The sequence below is a fragment of the Salmo salar genome, chromosome ssa24 (genome assembly GCF_905237065.1).
Source record: "Salmo salar chromosome ssa24, Ssal_v3.1, whole genome shotgun sequence".
Taxonomy (NCBI): Eukaryota; Metazoa; Chordata; class Actinopteri; order Salmoniformes; family Salmonidae; genus Salmo; species Salmo salar.
The window spans coordinates 10,285,001-10,306,201 of record NC_059465.1 but is presented as its reverse complement, the minus strand read 5'-3'; the positions used below and the strand labels follow the sequence as shown (position 1 = coordinate 10,306,201).

Sequence of the window (21,201 nt, the reverse complement as noted above, 5' to 3'; positions counted from 1 at the left end):
AACAGCTCTGCTCTGCAGCATGGCTACTCTGCTCTGCAGCATGGCTGCTCTGTAGCATGGCTGCTCTGTAGCATGGCTGCTCTGCATCTGCTGAGCATGGCTGCTCTGCTGAGCATGGCTGCTCTGCTCTGTAGCATGGGCCAAGTCATCTAGTAGCTATCTCTCTAGGTCCCTGAGGTAATTTATCGGGAGACAAGTATGAGGGGGTACTGGAGAAATGACTTTAAACAGAGAATAAAATGGTTGAAACATGTAATAAGGAAAACTAGTCCCCGGCCTGAAAAGCTAGTTGCTGACAGTGATGGATGTAGATGGGGATAATAAGATACAATGATTCCTAATTAGAGGGTATTACCATGTTGTAAAAATAGTTTGGAGTGAGGCTGGTGTATGGATACTGATTATGGATACTGACAGTCTCCAAGCTGATGTAGGATATGCTGTTATTTATATACTGATCTCCATCTCTGTATGGACACTGATTGGTTGCATCCCAAATGGCACCCTATTCTCTATATAGAGGGCACTGGTCAAAAGTAGTGCACTCTATAGAGAATCAAGGTTGGGTAGATTGCTTTCTAAATGTAATCCGTTACTGAACTTTGGGATTACCCAAAAGTTAACTTTCTGTTACTTTTGGATTACTTCCCCCTTAAGGGGGCATTAGAAGACAAAAGGGATCAATCAAACACATTTGGTGTGTCATCATAGTGTAGAGACTTGCTCAGGCAGAACTCATTTAAGATTGTACCTTTTTTCAATGCTGAATGTCATTGAGAAAACAGAAAGGTGTTCATTTATTTTTTCCTCAAAATCCTTTCTAAATGTAAAAGTAATCCAATAAGTAATTATCTAGTTTTTCAAAAGTATCTGTACTCTGATTACAATATTTCTGCTGGTAAAGTAACTGATTACAGTTACAGTTAAAAAAAAAATAATCTGATTAATCAGTTACTCCCTAACCCTGTAGGGGATAGGATGCCATTTGGGATGCACTCTCTATTTCTGTATGGATAATGATCTGTCTCTGGGATGATGACTAGGAATATGCTAGACTGTTAGGAGATTTTATGATGTCAACTTGCTCTGGCAAAACTCTGGCATTGCCATACTAGATTCCAGTAATCCAGTAATTTAATCATAACTATGACTAGTTGTGGGTCTTTGTGTAATAGGCAAAATATCTTAAGGGAAGGTGGATTATTGGCAGCATGTGGACTCACTATGCTCATTGAATTATCCTCTCACCAGGGTATGTTTGTTTCTTTGTTTGTTTGCTTCATAGCTTTGATGAAGTTATTTTGAATGGTTTGATTGCGATTCTGGTCTCCGTTGTCTGAATGGAGGAGAACATTGGCTGATGGCTATTCTGTGAAATGTTGATTGTGTTTACTTAGTCTGGAGGAAAGAACTTTACTTGACACAGGATTACAAAGCCCTACACATGCCCAGAGACAGAAGTCCAAGTTTTACTCTGAATAGTTAACTGCTGTATAATTTGTGTGTGTGAGTACATGCACGTGTGTGTGCAAGCAGCCCTGTTAGTTTTAATGGGATAGATGCTTCTGCTGGTATTTGCTTGTTCATAAAATTTGTGCAAGTTTACATTAAGGTATATTTACTTTGCTGTTTCTGTACTTATTGTGTATGCTGGTGTTTGTTTAAACACATCTAAACACCTTTTCTATACTGAACAAAAATATTATTGCAACATGCAACAATTTCAACAATTTTACTGAGTTACAGTTCATATAAGGACATCAGTCAATTGAAATAAATTCATTAGGCCCTAATCTATGGATTTCACATGACCTTGTAGGGGCGCAGCCATGGGTGGGCCTGGGAGGGCATAGGCCCACCCACTTGGGAGCCAGGCCCACTCACTGGGAAGCCAGGCCCAGCCAATTAGAATTAGTTTTCCACCACAAAAGGGCTTTATTACAGACAGAAATACTCCTCAATTTCATCAGCTGTCCGGGTGGCTGTCCGAGTGGCGTGGTTACACGTGGTCTGTGGTTGTGAGGCCAAATTTTCTAAAATGACGTTGAAGGCGGCTTATGGTAGAGAAATGAACAGACAATTATCTGGCAACAGCTCTGGTGGACATTCCTACAGTCAGCATGCCAATTGCACGCTCCCTCAAAAGTTGAGACATCTGTGGCATTGTGTTGTGTGACAAAACTGCACATTTTTGAGTGGCCCTTTATTGTCCCCAGCACCTGTGTAATGATCATGCTGTTTAATTAGCTTCTTGTTATGCCACACCTATCAGGTGGATGGGTTATATTGGCAAAGGAGAAATGTTCACTAACAGGGATGTAAACAAATTTGTGCACAAAATTTGAGAGAAATAAGCTTTTTGTGCATATGGAACATTTCTGGGATTTTTTTTTTCAGCTCATGAAACATGGGACCAACACGTTATATTTTTGTTCAGTATAAATATAGTAAATTACCTTGGCTGGCAGTGTTCGAGCTCTCACTCCCATTTAACTTGAAGGAGCTGGTGGGCAGAAATAGTTGATTTTCCACATCTTAATTGAATGCTTTTGTTTTGAATTGGTAGAAGAAAATAAAGAATAGCTGAAGGATGAAGGACGCCTACACTCAATTCTAATCCAGAGAGAGAAAAGGATGATTGTCTAAATACAATTGTTTCAAAGGCAGCTCCTAGCTTCACAGCCTTGTTTGTGTTCTTTCTGATCTCATCCGAATAAATTGACAGAGGGAAAGGTGGCGGAGATGAACAGGGAAACACAATATAATATTTTTCTCCACTTTACCTCAGCTTAGCATTCACTTTTACTCAGTACTAATACTGCCAGGTGTCTCGGTTTCTTTGTAACTCAAACTGTAGAAGTACCAGAGAGGCAAGAAATAGCATTAATTAATATGATTAGGTTTAGTTAACTCTAATATGAATTACATTTAAATAGAGTTGCTTGAAAAACACTTTCTCTTCCAACATAATGTGGGCGAGTTCTCCTGCAAATGTATATTTAAAGAATGTAATCTGTCAAATTTGAGATGCAGTAGGTCTACACTGTCAGATGTATCAGGCAGACCATTAAAGCGGATAAAATAGTCCCACAGCCTTGCAGAGAAGCAAGTATCAAAATGTTTTATAGCACTAAAGCACTAAATACAATTCTTAATTTCACCAGTGATGGTCGTTGTGAAAATTGGGGCCCTTCTCACGTATTTTACTCCCACTCTCTGCTGGTCAAGCTACAAGAATAGATATCTAATTTCATTAGAAAAGGAAGTAGAACTGAGAGAGTGGAGGAGGGAGAGAGAGAGAGAGAGAGAGAGAGAGAGAGAGAGAGAGAGAGAGAGAGAGAGAGAGAGAGGGAGAGGACAGAAAGTGAGAGGATAGAGAGAGAGGATGACAGAGAGGGAAAGGAGGAAAGAGAAGAGGACAGAAAGAGAGAAAGAGGAAGCTTTTTATCTTGGCCTGTTCATGGCGTGCTTATGAATTCTGTAATTACTTTGACTAAGTGTCTGCCTCAGTAGCCCACATTTGAACTATTTCTCTATCCAATGGGACGTGCCGCCACACTCAAATACTTGGTCTTATTTACCAAGCCACAGGCCCCAATTGAGGAGCCAGCCACGTTCTGCTCTCCGCCTGGTGTGATGTGTTAAGCCCATGGTTAACCCTCCCTCCTTCCCTGCTTCTGTGGCAGGAGCGCAATCCCATGTCCTTGCACAACTGACACCATCATCAACACCTGCCTGTGACTCGGAGAGAGAGAGAGATCCCTCATGGTATAGCTGGTATTGATCTGTTTCTCTCTCTCCTCCTGAGACAATCCCAGCTAACCACCACCATAGTATTTGGACATTTAGCTGACTCCACAGTATAGTGGCGGTCCCTCTGACTCCTCCACTCCTGGTTGCCAGATTGCGCATTGGCGAGGTCACTCACCTCCATAGCTTAAGACAGACGTTCGTTCTCTTGCTCGCTTTCTCTCTTGTCCTCTCTCTCTCCATAGTTCAAGTGAATGTCACAAGGAGGGAGCTCTAGATTTCGTTTTGATGACTGTTAGCAAGCTGGACAGAGTAATGAGACTATAAATGTGGGCCAATTATAACCTCTACAGTTTCTATTCATTTTTGTCATTTCAAGATCGATTGAGCGTGTTTTTTGTCCAAAAACAACAAAAAACAAAACAAATATATATGTTATTATATATATTTGTTTTTACTCAAACCACCTTGCAGGCTGTTATGGAGGAGCTCGTGGTCCGGATCCGGCCCGCGGGCCGTATGTTTGACACCCCTGCTCTACAGCATCATGCATCTTATTGTATTTAAAAGGAAAACAGCATTGTATATCAAACTGCATCCCTTTGGTGGCAGAGAAATCGACGGCAGAGAGAATACACGTCACAATCCGCGACCACAAACTCTTATTTTCCTGACAAACATCCCTCATGACCTAAGACTCATTCTGCTTCAAGATGTCTGTCTAAAACAATGCAACTCTGTTGGAATCTGAAATTGGGGGAAGCAGAGAGGAAGGGGTCACACAATATCAACAGACACAGACAGACAGAAACCCTCTAAGACAGAACAAAGAGAGGACAAAATGAGAAATTCAAGAAGAGTAGATCAAGGAGGATGTACAGATGTCGGATATTAATATGACCGATTTCGTCCTCGTCGGGAAAATAATCCTGCAGCAGGAGGATCCTAATACATTTTTAATCGCCACCAGGGGGCAGCTGGAAGCGGTGTTTGTAGGCTATACAATGCAGTACCGTACCTAGGGGGCTATGGTTTGGGGAAGGCTCTGCAAACCAACCCCTCATACCATCAAGCAGTGGCGACCCGTCATTCAGGGCAGGTGCCCCACCTGTTTTGAGCCCCACACTTTTAGGTTAATATATATATATATATATATATATATATACACTGCTCAAAAAAATAAAGGGAACACTTAAACAACACAATGTAACTCCAAGTCAATCACACTTCTGTGAAATCAAACTGTCCACTTAGGAAGCAACACTGATTGACAATACATTTCACATGCTGTTGTGCAAATGGAATAGACAACAGGTGGAAATTATAGGCAATTAGCAAGACACCCCCAATAAAGGAGTGGTTCTGCAGGTGCTGACCACAGACCACTTCTAATTTCCTATGCTTCCTGGCTGATGTTTTGGTCACTTTTGAATGCTGGCAGTGCTTTCACTCTAGTGGTAGCATGAGACGGAGTCTACAACCCTCACAAGTGGCTCAGGTAGTGCAGCTCATCCAGGATGGCACATCAATGCGAGCTGTGGCAAGAAGGTTTGCTGTGTCTGTCAGCGTAGTGTCCAGAGCATGGAGGCGCTACCAAGACACAGGCCAGTACATCAGGAGACGTGAAGGAGGCCATAGGAGGGCAACAACCCAGCAGCAGTACTGATACCTCCGCCTTTGTGCAAGGATGAGCAGGAGAAGCACTGCCAGAGCCCTGCAAAATGACCTCCAGCAGGCCACAAATGTGCATGTGTCTGCTCAAACGGTCAGAAACAGACTCCATGAGGGTGGTATGAGGGCCCGACGTCCACAGGTGGGGGTTGTGCTTACAGCCCAACACCGTGCAGGACGTTTGACATTTGCCAGAGAACACCAAGATTGGCAAATTCGCCACTGGCGCCCTGTGCTCTTCACAGATGAAATAAGGTTCACACTGAGCATGTGACAGATGTGACAGAGTCTGGAGACGCCGTGGAGAATGTTCTGCTGCCTGCAACATTCTCCAGCATGACCGGTTTGGCGGTGGGTCAGTCATGGTGTAGGGTGGCATTTCTTTGGGGGGCCGCACAGCCCTCCATGTGCTCGCCAGAGGTAGCCTGACTGCCAGTAGGTACCGAGATGAGATCTTCAGACCCCTTGTGAGACCATATGCTGGTGCGGTTGGCCCTGGGTTCCTCCTAATGCAAGACAATGCTAGACCTCATGTGGCTGGAGTGTGTCAGCAGTTCCTGCAAGAGGAAGGCATTGATGCTATGGACTGGCCCGCCCGTTTCCCAGACCTGAATCCAATTGAGCACATCTGGGACATCATGTCTCGCTCCATCCACCAACGCCACGTTGCACCACAGACTGTCCAGGAGTTGGCGGATGCTTTAGTCAAGGTCTGGGAGGAGATCCCTCAGGAGACCATCCGCCACCTCATCAGGAGCATGCCCAGGCGTTGTAGGGAGGTCATACAGGCACATGGAGGCCACACACACTACTGAGCCTCATTTTGACTTGTTTTAAGAACATTACATCAAAGTTGGATCAGCCTGTAGTGTGGTTTTCCACTTTAATTTTGAGTGTGACTCCAAATCCAGACCTCCATGGGTTGATAAATTGGATTTCCATTGATTATTTTTGTGTGATTTTGTTGTCAGCACATTCAACTATGTAAAGAAAAAAGTATTTAATAAGATTATTTATTTCATTCAGATCTAGGATGTGTTGTTTAAGTGTTCCCTTTATTTTCTTGAGCAGTATATATATATTTATTTATTTATTAAAAAAATTGTGGGGTCTTGCCTGTTTTACTTAATACATGTCACTCATATCAGTTTGCAAACAATGTAAAAATAAATAAAGCCGCATACAAACATGGTCTATTTTTTGCTTTCTTGAGTAAGGCAGCTCCAACATGCAGGTGTTTCAGTGTTTCAGCCTAGCTCAGTGCTTTCTGTGGTGGTGGGGCTAGCCAACAGAAAATACGGAGCATTGCGCCTGATTGGCTAAGTTTTCTGTCATGATTGGCTCAGTTTTCTGTCACTCATGGGACAGTATGTCATCCTCAATTCTAAGGTTAGAGCTCTAAAACTTTAGCCACTCGGGTTCTGCCATAGAGTTATTTTAGAAGTGCCCATCCAAGAAGGCTCAAGGTCATTGGCCACAGATAGAATGAAATCAAGTTATACCTATAGTAGCTTTGATTGGACTAACATTGGACTACAGTAGCTTTGATTGGACTGACATTGGTCAACATCATACCTCAAAATCTAAGCTAGCAAGCTAGCAGTCGTCACCATGAATCAAGTCGACAATCAAATCCTTTTCAACCCTCGTCATATGAAGAGAAATTAGAGATAAAATGTCTCGGTGCTCATCGGTCATTGGACATAAACATTACACAACAAGTTGGAAATTGCAAAATTCAACAATGAGTGGTTTGGGAAGGAATCAGTGGCTAACTGTGAGTTCAAGACAACTGGGAACGACTGGGAAAATACGTTTTGAATGGTCATTCAACTTAGAATTGTAAATCCGGCATCTTTCACTTTGATGACAAAATTTACCCACGAAGGACCGCCACGCCACTTTCCTGTTCAAGCACATCACAACGTGAGTCCAAAAATGTCTTGCTGCTTCATAAATTACAGTGAGGGGAAAAAAGTATTTGATCCCCTGCTGATTTTGTACGTTTGCCCACTGACAAAGAAATGATCAGTCTATAATTTTAATGGTAGGTTTATTTGAACAGTGACAGATTAACAACAAAAAAATCCAGAAATACTCATGTCAAAAATGTTATAAATTGATTTGCATTTTAATGAGGGAAATAAGTATTTGACCCCCTCTCAATCAGAAAGATTTCTGGCTCCAAGGTGTCTTTTATACAGGTAACGAGCTGAGATTAGGAGCACACTCTTAAAGGGAGTGCTCCTAATCTCAGTTTGTTACCTGTATAAAAGACACCTGTCCACAGAAGCAATCAATCTATCAGATTCCAAACTCTCCACCATGGCCAAACCCAAAGAGCTCTCCAAGGATGTCAGGGACAAGCTTGTAGACCTACACAAGGCTGGAATGGGCTACAAGACCATCGCCAAGCAGCTTGGTGGGAAGGTGACAACAGTTGGTGCGATTATTCGCAAATGGAAGAAACACAAAAGAACTGTCAGTCTCCCTCGGCCTGGGGCTCCATGCAAGATCTCACCTCGTGGAGTTGCAATGATCATGAGAACGGTGAGGAATCAGCCCAGAACTACACGGGAGGATCTTGTCAATGATCTCAAGGCAGCTGGGACCATAGTCACCAAGAAAACAATTGGTAACACACTATGCCGTGAAGGACTGAAATCCTGCAGCGCCTGCAAGGTCCCCCTGCTCAAGAAAGCACATATTCATGCCCGTCTGAAGTTTGCCAATGAACATCTGAATGATTCAGAGGACAACTGGGTGAAAGTGTTGTGGTCAGATGAGACCAAAATGGAGCTCTTTGGCATCAACTCAACTCGCCGTGTTTGGAGGAGGAGGAATGCTGCCTATGACCCCAAGAACACCATCCCCACCGTCAAACATGGAGGTGGAAACATTATGCTTTGGGGGTGTTTTTCTGACAGTAGTGAAGAAATTCGGCTTGTCACCAAAAACACTCACACACTTTTACAGATGCACAATCGAGAGCATCCTGTTGGGCTGTATCACTGCCTGGTACGGCAGCTGCTCCGCCCATAACCGGAAGGCTCTCCAGAGGGTAGTGAGGTCTGCACAACGCATCACGGGGTGCAAACTACCTGCCCTCTAGGACACCTACACCACCCGATGTCACAGGAAGGCCAAAAAGATTTCCAAAATGTCTTCAGCCTCCTGAGGTTGAAGAGGCGCTGCTGCGCCTTCTTCACCACGCTGTCTGTGTGGGTGGACCATTTCAGTTTGTCCGTGATGTGTACGCCGAGGAACTTAAAACTCTCCACCCTCTCCACTACTGTCCCGTCAATGTAGATAGGAAGTTGAAACTCTCGAACCCGCTCTACTACAGCCCCGCCGCCTGTTAGGCCCACCTTTTCCTGTAGTCCACGATCAGCTCCTTTGTCTTGCTCACATTGAGGGAGAGGTTGTTGTCCTGGCACCACACTGCCAGGTATCTGATCTCCTCACTATAGGCTGTTTCATCATTTTTGGTGATCAGGCCTACCACTGTTGTGTTGTAAGCAAACTTAATGATGGTGTTAGAGTTGTGTTTGGCCACGCAGTCATGGGTGAAAAGGGAGTACAGGAGGGGACTAAGCACACACCTATGAGGGGCCCCAGTGTTGAGGATCAGCATAGCAGATGTGTTGTTGCCTACCCTTACCACCTGGGGGTGGCCCGTCAGGAAGTCCAGGATCCAGTTGCAGAGGGAGTTGTTTAGTCCCAGGGTTCTTATTTTAGTGTTGAGCTTTGAGGGCACAATGGTGTTGAAAGCTGAGCTGCAGTCAATGAATAGCATTCTCACATAGGTGTTCCTTTTGTCCAGGTGGGAAAGGACAGTGTGGAGTGCGATTGAGATTGCGTCATCTGTGGATCTGTTAGGGCGATATGCGAATTGAAGTGGGTCTAGGATATCCGGGAGGATGCTGTTGATGTGAGCCATGACCAGCCTTTCAAAGTACTTCATGGCTACTGAAGTGAGTGCTATGGGGCGGTAGTCATTTAGGCAGGTTACCTTCGCTTCCTTGGGCAAAGGGACTATGGTGGTCTGCTTGAAACATGTAGGTATTGCAGACTCAGTCAGGGAGAAGTTGAGTACACATCCTGGTAGTGCTTTGAGTACCCGTCCTGGTACTCCGTCTAGCCCCGCGGCTTTGTGAATGTTGACCTGTTTAAAGGTCTTGCTCACATCGGCTACCGAGAGCTTTATCTCACAGTTGTCCAGAACAGCTGGTGCTCTCTTGCATGCTTCAGTGTTACTTGCCTCGAAGTGAGCATAAAAGGCATTTAGCTCATCTGGTAGGCTTGCGTCACTGGGCAGTGGTGTTTCACTGTGACGCTAATATTGCATTTGTAATGAGTAGGCTTGCATTGTGATTAATTCATAAAACTATCACACCTGTGCATTTCTTATCGATATCGGGGTAAAATAACCCTGGACATATTTGAAATGTGTAACTACATCAAGTCAATTGGAGGATTGAGTTATTTGTGCCAGAAGTGCATGGGTCAGAATCAAACCCATGTCAACACGGTAGGCCATTATGTGCACACTGAAGGCAGCGGCCCTAACTGCTAGACCATGCCAGGCCATGATTGAACTACATTTTTAGTTAATTCGTAACCTTAGGATACACTAGAAACGTGTATGTCCTAGCCTAGTGCAGACCAATATTTATCTTGCATTATTAAGCTGTATAAAATGACGAGTGATCGAGTTAAGAGCTGACATCTGTAGAGAGAGCCAAGGAAGGAGAGAGAGGGAGTGGAGTGAAATAAATAATGGTTGAAGAGACAAAGAAACAGACAGAGAAGCACCAGAGAGAGAGGAGAGTAAACTTTATTATTCTGCGGGCTTTGCCTACAAGAGGTAATTTAATCTGTCATGTTGAGCATTTTTGCTGTTGGCAGAGAAGAATGCATCATTGTTTTGATTATTTAAGCAGGTCTGCATAGCTGCTGCTGTTGATGGAGGAGTGTGTGTGTGTGTGTGTGTGTGTGTGTGTGTGTGTGTGTGTGGGTGTGTGTGTCTGCGTGCGTGTCTGTGTGTGAGTGAAGGAGCAGGGGGATGCACGCTCAGTTAAAAAAAGAGCAACGGGAGGCTTCGCTTCCCAAGCCTCTTCACACTTGGCTCCATCTTTGTTTCTGACATCCACTTGCCCTAGAGCAGTTTGGAGGACAGTTCCCAAATAGACATTCTAAAACAGTCACTCTCTCTCTGCACCAGTGCCACTCATGGGGTTACTTCCTCCCAACTTACTTCTGCTGATAACAACTCTGCACTCCTCTTTCTCTTTGCACTGTAGTAGCTAATTGTCTCCACCGCATAGTATATGTGACCCAACACCTCCATGTTGCACATTGTCATTTTTTGATTTGAGAAGAATCTGTGAGAAGAATCTGACAGCGTAGGGAATGTTAAGTTTGTCAGTCCTTTACCCATTCAGAGACAGGTGACTGATACATATAGTGTATTATTATGGTGTTACAAATAATAATGTAACCTTTATTTAACTAGGCAAGTCAGTTAAGAACAAATTCTTATTTACAATGACAGCCTACACCAACCAAACCGACGACGCTGGGCCAATTGAGCACTGCCCTATGGGACTCCCAATCACAGCCAGTTGTGATACAGCCTGGATTCGAACCAGGGTGTCTGTAATGCCACCTCTAGCACTGAGACGCAGTGCCTTAGAACGCTGCGCCACTTGGGAGCCCAAATGGTAGTAGTGAATGTTATATATATATATATATATAAAGTGTATTATTATGGTAGCAGTGAATGAATATATGTCTCTGCATGTTTATGTGAGAGAAGGAGATCAAGAGTCCTTGTATCTGCTTCCTATGCCTGCCCTTAGGACAGATGGACATGTGAGTTGGACCTTCTCAGACAACTGCCCGGTGTGACTCACCCTCCCTTTATTCTCCTCTATCCAAAACTGCACTGGCCACTAAGGAAGGGGGAAATGTATCTTGGAGAGACCTTGTTAGAATGCTATGGTAATTTCAGTAATAGTGAGAGAGGAAGAAGAAATGCTAATGAAAGCAGAAAAAACCCTGAGTATAAATAAATCCTCAATAAGATACAGTAATAAGATCAATAGTCATACTTAACAGACACAGTTACTCTCAACAAAAGGAGCCTTTATTGGTGGTTGTTTCATTTAAATACAGTTTGTACATTGTTTGAGTGAACCACAACAGCATAAACCTTTACGACAATCAGAGCAGAACATCTGGAGAGACATACGGTACCATCACTCAGGGTTCTAAAGTGCAACCATTTTGGTCACATAAGCTCCTAGATATTTTGCTTTGCGACCTGACATTTAGTTTGGGAGCACCAGTGCGACCACGAAATTAAATCACACCAGATAATAATTGTTGTGCCCTCGAGAAAAAAGCGAGTGAATATTAGTTCAATCCAAAGCCTACATGTAAAGAATATTAAAGAATGCATCAGCGATTTGTATTTCTTGCAACTTTCTGAAGATGTTAACTGCAAACTAGGCACACCGACACTTATCACTGCACGGACGCTCAGGCCACTAGAGCCACACACACACCTGTTCTCTGGGGAAGAATCTAGCTTCTAGTCTGTCTGTTGCCAACCTCTCACACATTTCTCTGTGAGTGGGGTGATAGGCTTCTGAGAAGAAGTGAGATAAGTGAATGAGGAAATCAGGATTTATTTACATGAGCTGCAGATCCGTCGGGCTTTAAAACAGAGAGGGTGACCCAGACGTGATAATCAGTCTCAGCATGGGTTCCTCTATACTCCCCTGTCGCCTTCTCTCCTCTGTCAGTCTCTCTGTCTCCCTCTTCTCTATCACTCTTTTCATGCTGTCAATATCATTTTGTTTCTCCTCGTTGCCTATTCTGTTCATCTGTCAACTTCACTTCTGTCTCCTAATGCATTCGCCACTGAGGCAATTCAAAGATCGGGCTGCGGTTCGCTCGCTCTACAACCAGCACACCCCTCACAAAAACACCATACACTGCTGTAAAAAGTATCATCAGGTACATTCAGGTATGTCATATTGTTCTATTTTCCTTGCAATAGGATAGATTGTTACGGTCAGATGATTCTGAAATAGACTGCTTCCAGAAAGCCAAGCCCATGTCTGAGATTTGCACTCTATTCCCTTTATAGAGCACTGCATTTGACCAGGGCACATATGGCTGCCATTTGGAACGCATCCCAATTTACAGATAAAGTACATGGCCTGTGAGTCACTACTGTTCTGGCAGGTCTACAGAGACGTGGACAGACAAACTCTGTCCAGACCCATGCAGATGGACGGGTGTTTAATACGCACAGACTGCCCTCTACTCTCCTTTTACAGACAAAAAACAAAGGTCCAGTCCAAACACAAACATGCTTCATCTGACACATGGCTCTCTGCTCGCCGATCCCTCTCCTCTCCTTTTGTCTGTCTGGTGAGGTCTCCACAGAAGGTCAGGAATTATAATGAGACCATGCCAATCACTAGAGCGAACTGTTGTCTGTGTTGTTTTAGTAATTCCCCAACATTAATTTAGCACTATTTCTCTGCTGAGGTCTGCAGGGGTGCTCCTCGATTCACTCTATTTATTATTGGGGGGATATTTAAACTTTTTCTACACTTAAACATTGTTTAGATTCTTTGTTTGAAGTCATACTAAATACTATAGGCTACACTATTCTCGACAAACTGATGTTGGATTAAAAAAGTAGCTATAATATGAGCAAACGTATTCATAACATTAACACAATATTGAGATTTGCATGGAAACAACATAGCTACGCGTTAAAAGGCAAAAGAAACCCCAGAAAACATCTGATTATGTACATCAGAGATAGTGGGTTAGTGTAAAGCAATACCAACACTGTAAATACCTTTGATCTTTTTTTTTTTTTACTGATGAATCCTGCTAAAATAAATATCTTGACACGACTGTAAGAAGTGCCTTCACAATGTCGATATAAATCTCTCAACAAGAATAACATATACATATGAAATACACATGTCTGAAATAACACGTATGAAATAACACATAACACTTATGAAAGCATAACCCAAGAGAGTAAGTGGTGCAACAAGAGGTGGTTTGGGATAGTTGCTGATAATGGCCAATGCAGGGGACTCAGTCAGGTAGATGATATAATATGGAAACTGGACAGTAATACATGTTGTTCTGTTGTAAACAGAGATCTTCCTCCAGGGATGCTGCAGACTGGGCTAATAGTTCAGTCATTCAGGGTAATTGTCTGACAGAGTGTTCAGAAATGTTTAACAGTGCCTCAGACAAGTCAGCAGCAGGACAAGTGAGGTCCATTTGATAGATCAGTGCAATACAAAACAACAAAGTTGTTTTGTTCAATGGTTCATCTTACCATTTCTCCCATCCTGGTCTAATAGACTAGATGTAACATTTCTCCCATCCTGGTCTAACAGACTAGATGTAACATGAATCCGGGACACTGAAATTAGTGTGATATGTTACGTTTGGTATGGTTCAGTGGAGGCTAGTGGGATGAGCTATAGGAGGATGAGCTCATTGTAATGGCTGGAATGGTATAAATGAAACGGAGTCTAACATGTTGTTTCCATATGTTTGATACCGTTCCATTAATTCCATTCATTACAATCAGCCTGTCCTCCTATAGCTCCTCCCACAAGACTCCACTGGTATGGTTACATAAGACAGAAGGTTACTTAATAAGGCAAAAAATAACGCAAATGTCTAGCAAACCAAAAGTTGCGTATTCGAATCTGACCATGGACAACGTAAGCATTTTAGCTAATTAGTAACTTTGCAACTACATCCTACATTCAACTACTTAGCATGTTATCTAACCCTTCTCCTAACCCTTACCTTAACCTAACTCCTAAACCGTAACCCTATAACCTAACTCCTAACCTTAACCCTAACCACTCACCCATAGCCTAGCAAACATTAGCCACCTAGCTAATGTTTAAATTATCCACCTAGCCACCTAGCTAATGATAGCCACAACAAATTGGAAATCGTAAAATATCATACATATTGCAAATTCTTAATATATTGTATGAATTGCAATGCGTAACATATAACAATTGTAATTCATAACATATCACACGAAATGTATAATGGAAGTCCACAAATTAATACATACATATGAACATACATACGTAACATATTATACTAAATTGAGTGTCTCGTATAGAATAATACGAAACGCTCTGAGACCAGGTTGCAGCTTTTCTCCCTCCAGCAGCTTGTAAACCACATCAGCTGCAATAGTTAGATATGTTCAATTGCTTTCATGTGCTGTTTAGCGTGACAGTTATATTCAAAACAAAATGTACAACAGAGACCAACACAGACCACACAAGCCAAGCCATGTGCAGTAGCAGTAAATGAGCAAGTGTTTGAAACATTACAGCATGGCAGGGGTAGGCAACTAGATTCAGCCATGGGACGATTTTTGTCGGAGCGTATGGTTGGAGGGCCGGAACCTAATTATAATAATCTGTATGCTGCAAATTGACCACAACTAAGTCCAAAAAGAGGTTGTATTTGAAAATAGCAATCATTTCATACCTTAATTGTGGGGGGAAATCACTTGCGGGCCGGTTTTGGCCCGTGGGCCACCTGTTGCCGACCCCTGCAGTATGAGTTCAACTGGTATGCTTAACAATGACATTTCAAAGTTATACAGAGAACCAACCAAACATAACTGTACTATGTACAAGGAGGTCCACACGAGATTAACTGATCTTTCAGCACTGTATCAGAGAGCATTGTGTGTAGCACCCTATTCCCTATGAGCCCTGGTCAAAAGAAATGCACTATATAGGGAATAGGGTGCCATTTGGGGGCGCAACTGTGGCTGTGGTAAACTATAAGCAGTGTGTGAGCTGCTGTCCAGCAATACTGCTGTAATCTTTGCTAACCCAGAAGTAAAATCTCACGTGATTTGGACAGCTGCTTTAAAAACTTCTGTGTTCGTACGTGTTCGAAATGGAGAGTTCCGGCAAAAACAAACCGTCTCCACCCTCGCAAAAGCAAGCTCTCTGTCAAAGCCCCCCCCACCCCAAAGCACTCGAGGCGAAGCAGTTTAAGTACCGCCTTTGCCCAATCCTGATATGTCCAAATGACCAGTGACGAAAAACTGGAACTGATGCTGCTCGGCCCTCACCCATCCCATTCAGTCCTGGCAGATTCTCTCCATCTAAACGCATCAAAGCAGTAGCCACTCAGATCACTGTAGCAGAGATAAGCACATCTCACGGTGCGTTGCACCAGCCAGAATCCATCATGTAGATGGTAGGCTCATACATACAGGTAAGTGAAAAACACATCACATCATTAAGGAAAGGAGAGATCTGCTCTTTTTACCCTGTGTGTGTGTGTGTGTGTGTGTCTGTGTGCATTCGTGTGCATGGATGTGTCTGTATGTGCCTATGTGCGTTTGTGTCTTTGTGTGTGCGCTTCTTTCTGTATGTGTGTGTACAGCTGTTCTGTATCATCCCATTCCGTCTCTCTCTCCCCTTGTGGGTAATTAGTGTGATTGGAGAGAGATGGCGTTGATGAGAACATTCAACCAGTTGAGTAGACAGCATGGCGCCAGCTCTCTCCCAACCCACAGGAACAAGGCCAGCCTATTGTCTCCATCACTACAGTGATCAAAACCAACACTGCTTTCTGAAATAAGCTACCATACATCCTGCAACATTGTCAATTAACAAACTTGTTTTGAATGAGGTTGAGTTCACATTCAGCTGCCTCTCTTTGGCATAATCTTCTCTTGAACCTGCCATCTGAAATGTAAAAATATTCTATTGAATTTAGACATTGAGTGTTTGGTCTATTTTTGGTTTCAGTATTCAGTTCAACTGTATGGGAGCTACCGACCTTTTGGATTAGGAGGGATGCCTTTTTGGCTAAACTAGTGTCTGCCTGAGAGGGTTTGTTTGGAGAGAAAAACAGGCTACCTGGTTCCCCATGTTAAATTAATCAGCTGCAAGGCGTGTTTCATTTAGTGGCTGTCTTGAGGAGAAATGCAATGTCTGGGTGAATCCTGTCCTCCTTACAGACTGTGCCCACTGAGACGTGTGTCTCACACACACACACACACACACACACACACACACACACACACACACACACACACACACACACACACACACACACACACACACACACACAACCATTAAAATTACATCTGAATGAATCTTAGAAGTATACCAGACACAGTAACATAGGAGTGGCAAGGCAGAAAGAATAGGTATCAAATTACAATGGGATAAGTAGATATTCTACACCCCTAATGATTTACGTTTTTGAATTCAGTACTCCAGATTCAGATTCAAAACAACATCCTGGTACTTTGCCAGCCAGGAAAGGTAGGAAAGGTAGACCGATCAAATCAAACTCTCTCTGTGGTGAACAGAAGCTAGCGGTACCAAAGGAGCAGATTCTGTTGGTTTCTGAAGCCATTGTGGTATGTTGAATTTATTGTCTTCCTAGAAATTGGGCTCTAGGGTTTTAATCGTTTGGGCAAAAAGCTTAGCCCATTCCTGAAAGCTAAGACTCTCCGGAACATGCATGACAGAAGACTGTGTTAGCCCACTTATCTAAAGCCCATAGGCATATGTTCAGGAAGTTAATGTAAAGGATGAATGCAGTACTGTATCTACCATATTGACCCTGAATATAAATATAGAATATGGAATTAAATTGAAGTAGAGTTTTAAACTTAATGCAATATTCATTAAATTCAGTTTCAAATCATGAAATACAATTTGAATTGATGAATTCAATTATTCAATAAGGCATTACAAATGCAAAAATATTGATTTAAAATTTAAAATGTTTATACAAACGTAAAATTGGGAAATTTAAATACATGTGTGTGAACAGCTGTGGGTGTCTGTGGGTCTGTGTGAGAATGTGTGATTATGTGTGTGCTGAACAGCATACGTACATACATAAGTGTACTCGTTAGGTTTCAGATGGTGGGGTAGGAGCTGCTGTGTCACAGCTATAACGGCTCCCTCCCGCTGAACTCACAGTCACACAGAGGTTGCATGGCAAAGGGCACCCTCTAGTCAAAAGCAATGCACTATCTAGGCAATAGGGTTCCATCTGAGACCCAGAGGTTTTATACAGAGAGAATTGCCTCAAAGCTGCCTCCCTTCATCCCTCAGCAGCATTATGCTAAGTATCCAGACCCATCTTCCCATCGCTGGTTACAAGAACTAACAAAAGCCTCACAGTGCAGTTTCTCTTTGTTTATGTAATCAGACTACATTTCTCCACTGTCTTATGTCCTGTGAGGTACACAGCTGACTAGCGCTCTGTTCAGGTCTATCCCACATTATTCCACTGAAGTCATGCTGAAAGGCCACCAGCTAAACACACCTCAGCCCCAGTTGTCTAATTTAGTTTCCCAGTAGTCTAGTTTCCCATGGAGTGCGGGCTTGTTAACCCCGGGCTTCGTTTCAGGGTCTTAGGCTATGCAACCGGAATACCAAGCTTATCATAGACATGTTCATGAAAACTGACTGTGCTCCCAGCAATCACACACTAATGCACTATTCACAGGTACTGGTGGTAATATGAACATTAGAAGCAACTGTGAATATGCTAGATAAGTAGTGGGTAGATTCTGATCATTGAAGGTTTGTAGATAGTGTAAAGGTTATAGGGTTCAGTTAGGGCTGGGTCCTGTATTAAGCTTGTTTTCTGTATTGATCAAGTCTTGTTAGCAACAAAAACCGACACGTGTGCAACTATGGGGCAAAACAGACAGGGTTGGTTTACATTTTTGACAACATGTAAAACACATTTTGTCTCCAATGTTTATTGAAAACATAAATAAAGTTGCACAATGAGTACTTGTTGTCTCTGAAATACATCCTTACATTTCTTGGTTAGCGTGCTAGCGAATTTTAGCATAGACGTGACAGCAGTCAAATACCTCAAAAAACAAGGTAAAACTAGCTGAAACGAGCCACTCACGATTTCACACTTGTCATTGTTGCTAGCCATCTGGCCATCCAGAATCACAACACACGGCTTTCTGCCCCATTGAAGCGTGCGCATCGTTTTCGTGACGTTCTCAGCTAACTCGTCTACAGCAGGTACCAGGTAGTGTGGGCTAGGTATGCCTTACGGCCTTAGTGTCTACTGACTCCTGTTTAGTTTGAATCAGGGCACCACGGAAAGCACAATGCCCTCTGAAGGGGAACCAAACCAAGCCTTAGTCACAGGCGGTAGACTTGATGCCCAACATTCAATGAAAGGACATTATACACATACATGGATGGAACCCACACACCAACACAAATGTACATTCACACACAAACACGTTCACGGGCACACACAAACACACATGCACACGGTCCCCATTGGCAGATATTGTGAGAGAGTGTTCAGCGGTGCTTGACTCTACTCTCCCCTCCCTACTCAGGCAGGTTGTTGTAGAAGCTGGAGGTCTCCGAAACGGTCTTGGAGATGCTGCGGGACGAAGAGCCATTGGAAGTCAGGTCCAGAGAGGAGCGCCTGGGTGCTGCCACACACAAACCCACTCCCCCTCCGCCAACCCCCCGTGCCCCGGCCTCACACCCGGTCCCAGATAGGGCCCCGAACCTGGGAGGCTCCAAGTCGTCGGCCACATGCGGCACGGCGGACACAGCGGTCTCCATGCGACTGGTCTTATACATGCTGGTCTGGGTCTGTAGGTAACGTGTGGACTTGAGCTCCAGACCCTCGTAAGAGCCAGCGGGGACACAGGGACAGCATCGGAACGCCTGCTTGAAGCCAGCTCGGAACCTAGGGAAGGACAGAGAGACAGATAGCACAGGACAGACAGACAGATAGCACAGGACAGACAGCACAAGACAGACAGACAGACAGACAGACAGACAGACAGACAGACAGACAGACAGACAGATAGCACAAGACAGACAGACAGATAGCACAAGACAGACAGACAGATAGCACCAGACAGACAGACAGACAGACAGACAGACAGACAGACAGACAGACAGACAGACAGACAGACAGACAGCACAAGAAAGATAGCACAGGACAGACAGACAGACAGACAGACAGACAGACAGACAGACAGCACAAGACAGACAGACAGACAGCACAAGACAGACAGACAGACAGACAGACAGACAGACAGACAGACAGACAGACAGACAGACAGACAGACAGACAGATAGCACAAGACAGACAGACAGCACAAGACAGACAGATAGCACAAGACAGACAGACAGCACAAGACAGACAGATAGCACAAGACAGACAGATAGCACAAGACAGACAGACAGAGAGCACAAGACAGACAGACAGACAGACAGACAGACAGACAGCACAAGACAGACAGACAGACAGACAGACAGACAGACAGACAGACAGACAGACAGCACAAGACAGACAGACAGACAGACAGACAGCACAAGACAGACAGACAGACAGACAGACAGCACAAGACAGACAGACAGCACAAGACAGACAGACAGACAGACAGACAGACAGACAGACAGACAGACAGACAGACAGATAGCACAAGACAGACAGACAGACAGACAGACAGACAGACAGACAGACAGACAGACAGACAGACAGACAGACAGACAGATAGCACAAGACAGACAGACAGACAGACAGACAGGCAGATAGCACAAGACATATAGCACAAGACAGACAGACAGACAGACAGACAGACAGACAGACAGACAGACAGACAGACAGACAGATAGCACAAGACAGACAGACAGACAGACAGATAGACAGCACAAGACAGACAGATAGCACAAGACAGATAGCACAAGACAGACAGACAGACAGACAGACAGACAGACAGACAGACAGACAGACAGACAGACAGCACAAGACAGATAGCACAAGACAGAAAGAGAGACAGACAGATAGCACAAGACAGACAGACAGACAGACAGACAGACAGACAGACAGACAGACAGACAGACAGACAGACAGACAGACAGACAGATAGCACAAGACAGACAGACAGACAGACAGATAGACAGCACAAGACAGACAGATAGCACAAGACAGATAGCACAAGACAGACAGACAGACAGACAGACAGACAGACAGCACAAGACAGACAGAGAGACAGACAGATAGCACAAGACAGACAGAGAGAGACAGACAGACAGACAGACAGACAGACAGCACAAGACAGACAGACAGACAGACAGACAGACAGAGAGCACAAGACAGACAGACAGCACAAGACAGACAGACAGACAGATAGCACAAGACAGACAGACAGACAGACAGCACAAGACAGACAGACAGACAGACAGACAGCACAAGACAGACAGATAGCACAGGAAAGATAGCACAGGACAGACAGACAGATAGACAGCACAAGACAGACAGATAGCACAGGAAAGATAGCACAGGACAGACAGACAGACAGACAGACAGAGACAGACAGATTGCACAAGACAGACAGACAGACAGACAGACAGACAGACAGACAGACAGACAGACAGACAGACAGACAGACAGACAGCACAAGACAGATAGCACAAGACAGACAGAGAGACAGACAGATAGCACAAGACAGACAGAGAGAGAGACAGACAGACAGACAGACAGACAGACAGACAGAGAGCACACAGACAGACAGACAGACAGACAGCACAAGACAGACAGACAGACAGACAGACAGACAGACAGACAGACAGACAGACAGACAGACAGACAGCACAAGACAGACAGATAGCACAGGAAAGATAGCACAGGACAGACAGACAGATAGACAGC

The 21,201-nt window shown here is 43.9% G+C and overlaps 1 protein-coding gene across 1 annotated transcript in view; it reads right to left on the bottom strand.

The window, feature by feature from the left end:
• Positions 1-11,551: 11,551 nt before the first annotated feature.
• The window catches only part of tacr1a (tachykinin receptor 1a), a 40,091-nt gene continuing 30,441 nt past the window's right edge, over positions 11,552-21,201 (bottom strand). Inside the window, exon 5 of the mRNA XM_014170969.2 lies at positions 11,552-19,227. Within this exon, the coding sequence (XP_014026444.1) occupies positions 18,858-19,227 (370 nt within the window). The 3' untranslated portion in view covers positions 11,552-18,857. The remainder of the gene's footprint in view (positions 19,228-21,201) is intronic.